Source organism: Bison bison, unplaced genomic scaffold, assembly GCF_000754665.1.
Source record: "Bison bison bison isolate TAMUID 2011002044 unplaced genomic scaffold, Bison_UMD1.0 scf7180017864484, whole genome shotgun sequence".
Taxonomy (NCBI): domain Eukaryota; kingdom Metazoa; phylum Chordata; class Mammalia; order Artiodactyla; family Bovidae; genus Bison; species Bison bison.
In genome coordinates this window covers 1,309,985-1,312,766 of record NW_011495044.1, presented here as the reverse complement: position 1 = coordinate 1,312,766, position 2,782 = coordinate 1,309,985, and the positions used below count along the sequence as shown (strand labels likewise).

At 59.8% G+C, this 2,782-nt stretch overlaps 1 protein-coding gene across 1 annotated transcript in view; it reads left to right on the top strand.

The window, feature by feature from the left end:
* TIE1 (tyrosine kinase with immunoglobulin-like and EGF-like domains 1) overlaps window positions 1–2,782 on the top strand; it is a 20,092-nt gene that overhangs the window by 3,138 nt on the left and 14,172 nt on the right. Inside the window, exons 3-8 of the mRNA XM_010862798.1 lie at window positions 1–110; window positions 198–308; window positions 1,754–1,909; window positions 2,065–2,196; window positions 2,356–2,496; window positions 2,717–2,773. Coding sequence (XP_010861100.1) covers window positions 1–110; window positions 198–308; window positions 1,754–1,909; window positions 2,065–2,196; window positions 2,356–2,496; window positions 2,717–2,773 — 707 coding nt within the window. The remainder of the gene's footprint in view (window positions 111–197; window positions 309–1,753; window positions 1,910–2,064; window positions 2,197–2,355; window positions 2,497–2,716; window positions 2,774–2,782) is intronic.

The window sequence follows — 2,782 nt, the reverse complement described above, 5'->3', positions numbered from 1 at the left end:
GACCGTGCGCGGCTTCTCGCAGCCCTCCGACCTGGTGGGCGTCTTCTCCTGCGTGGGCGGCGCGGGGGCGCGGCGCACGCGCGTCCTCTATGTGCACAACAGCCCCGGGGGTGAGTCCGGCCGCCGGTGAGGGGGGGTGGGGGAGGGGAGGAGGGGCTGCCCTTGACCCCTGACCCCGCCCTCCATTCGCCTTGCAGCCCACCTGCTCCCGGACAAGGTCACACACACAGTGAACAAGGGCGACACGGCTGTACTTTCCGCGCGAGTGCGCAAGGAGAAACAGACAGATGTGATCTGGAAGAGCAACGGTAAGGGGGGAGGCGTCTGAACTGGGTGGGCAGGTAAACCCTTATTTCTGACTACCCAGCACCTCCATGGCCCTCGAAGCTCCTAGTACTGACCCCTGACACAGCCATGACTCCATACACCTGTTACCCGCTCTGGCCAGCCTCCCCGGGCGTATCCTTTCTCCTGCACCAGATGCATGGGAAGCGCCTGCATCCAACTCGTCTCTGGCTGTGAGATGTCCCCCTACTGTGCCTGGAGGACCAGCGGCCTCATGGGCAGCTGCCTCCTTCCCTGTCACCCCCCAGTTAGCTGTGTTAACCCCTCCCAGTTGGGCTCTCCCAGAAGTTAGCAAGTACTATCACAGCAGGTCTGGCAGGGAGCAGAAACCCCCCCGCTGAAAAGAAGGGGTAACAAAGCCCCAGCACAGGCAAGGGACATTTGGCCTCTTCCAGAGATCTGTCCAGACGGGAGCAGGGGCCAGGGCAGGCCTGGGGATCTTAGTCCGGGCCTACCCCCACCTGGCCCTGTCAGCTCCTCTGGCCACCGCAGAGGAGGAAGCCAGTTTTCTGTATGGCCCCAAAGATTCCTGCTTCAGCTCTCACACCCGCAGCCCTTTGGCTGCCTCTTGTATCCCTGGACTCTTGTGCCAAAGGTTTTGCCTCTTGAGCTCCAGGGTCCCTGAACTAATAAGAGACGTGGAATCAGGTAGACCTGTGTTCTCTAGAATCTCTCTTCCATCCTGAGCAAAGAGGAAGTGGAGAGGGGTGCAGAGACGAGAACCCTAATATTAGGGTTCACAGATCCAGGAGGGAGAGGCTCCTGGGAATTAACTGCACAAAGAAGAGAGGAGAAGCATTCCAGGAGGATTGATAAGAGCAAAGGCAGGAAGCTGTGAGACACCACATTGCTTCTGGAAGAGATAGAGCAGTTCAGGAATGCTAGAAGTCAAGATGTGAAGAGGTGTGGGGCTAAAGGGCTGCACTGTAGCCAGACTGGTGAAACTGATGTGTTGAGGAGTCCGATGCTGTCCCTGGGGCAGTAAAGAACTATTGAAGAGCTTAAGCAGGGGAGCTATGGTGGGGTCTATTGGAGGAAAATCTCACTGGTCACCCTGAGTGGAGGACAGACAGGAAGCAGGGGGACTGGAGGCAGAGAGATAGCTTGGAAGGCTGTGGGAGGCTGGGAGCAGGGTAGTGGCAGTGAGCATGGAGAGAAGCCGGCAGCTGTAGGAGACAAGGAGGACGTGGACTGAACAGGGCTTGGTGATTTACTGAGTGGTTGGTGGAGCATGGAAAAGACGCTGCCTCCCACATTCCTGGTTCAGGTCCAGACACTCGCTGGTGCCTTCCCCCGGTCTGTTCACTCTGCCTGACCCACACTAATGTGACTCGGGATAAGGTGGGCAGAGGGAGGGGACACCAGCTCTTGTGTGATGCTGAGGCCCCTATCCCGTGTATGCCCGCAGGATCCTATTTCTACACCCTGGACCGGCACGAGGCCCAGGACGGGCAGTTCTTGCTGCAGCTCCCAAACGTGCAGCCATCGTCGAGCGGCATCTACAGTGCCACATACCTGGAAGCCAGCCCACTGGGCAGTGCCTTCTTTCGACTCATCGTGCGGGGTCAGGAGCAGAGGGCAGAGGTGGTGGGTGATACGGGAGGTTGGGACCCCTGTGCATACTTCCTGTGGATCCCCCTGAGCCCCCAGGGCCGCCCCAGTCCTCAGAGGCAGTGGTCCAGTGGGTGAGGGTCAGCTGCTGAGAGTACATTCCTGCAGGCTGTGAGGCAGGGCGCTGGGGACAAGACTGTACCAAGGAATGCCCAGGCTGCCTGCATGGAGGTGTCTGCCATGACCAGGACGGCGAGTGTGTGTGCCCCCCTGGATTCACTGGGACCCGCTGTGAGCAGGGTAAGGAGGAGGGGGCACCAGGACCTGGGCAGGAGAGGATGCCTGGCTGGGAGAAGACTCGCAAACCACGAGGATGGACTTGGAGGGTGAGGATGTTCCAGCAGGTCTTGAACGCTGAGACCCAACAGAGGCTTCTGTACCCACATGCCCTCTTTCTAGCCTGCAGAGAAGGCCGTTTTGGGCAGAGCTGCCAGGAGCAGTGCCCAGGCACATCAGGCTGCCGGGGCCTCACCTTCTGCCTCCCAGACCCCTATGGCTGTTCTTGTGGATCTGGATGGAGAGGAAGCCAGTGCCAGGAAGGTACGGACTAACCCACCCTCTGTAGTCTCTGACCAGACAGCTGGCTGCAAGCCTGGCCCCAACTCTTCCTTCTGGCCCTGCTTCACACACCAAGCCCTCCACCGTCCCCTGCTCACTTGACCAGTGCCCTCTCCACCAAGCCTGGCATTCCCCAGGCCCCAGCTGTGCCCTTGTTGCCCCCCGACCTGTGCCCCTCTAACTATACCCCCTCTGTGCCCAGCCTGCGCCCCAGGTCGTTTTGGAGCTGACTGCCACCTCCAGTGCCAGTGTCAGAATGGTGGTACTT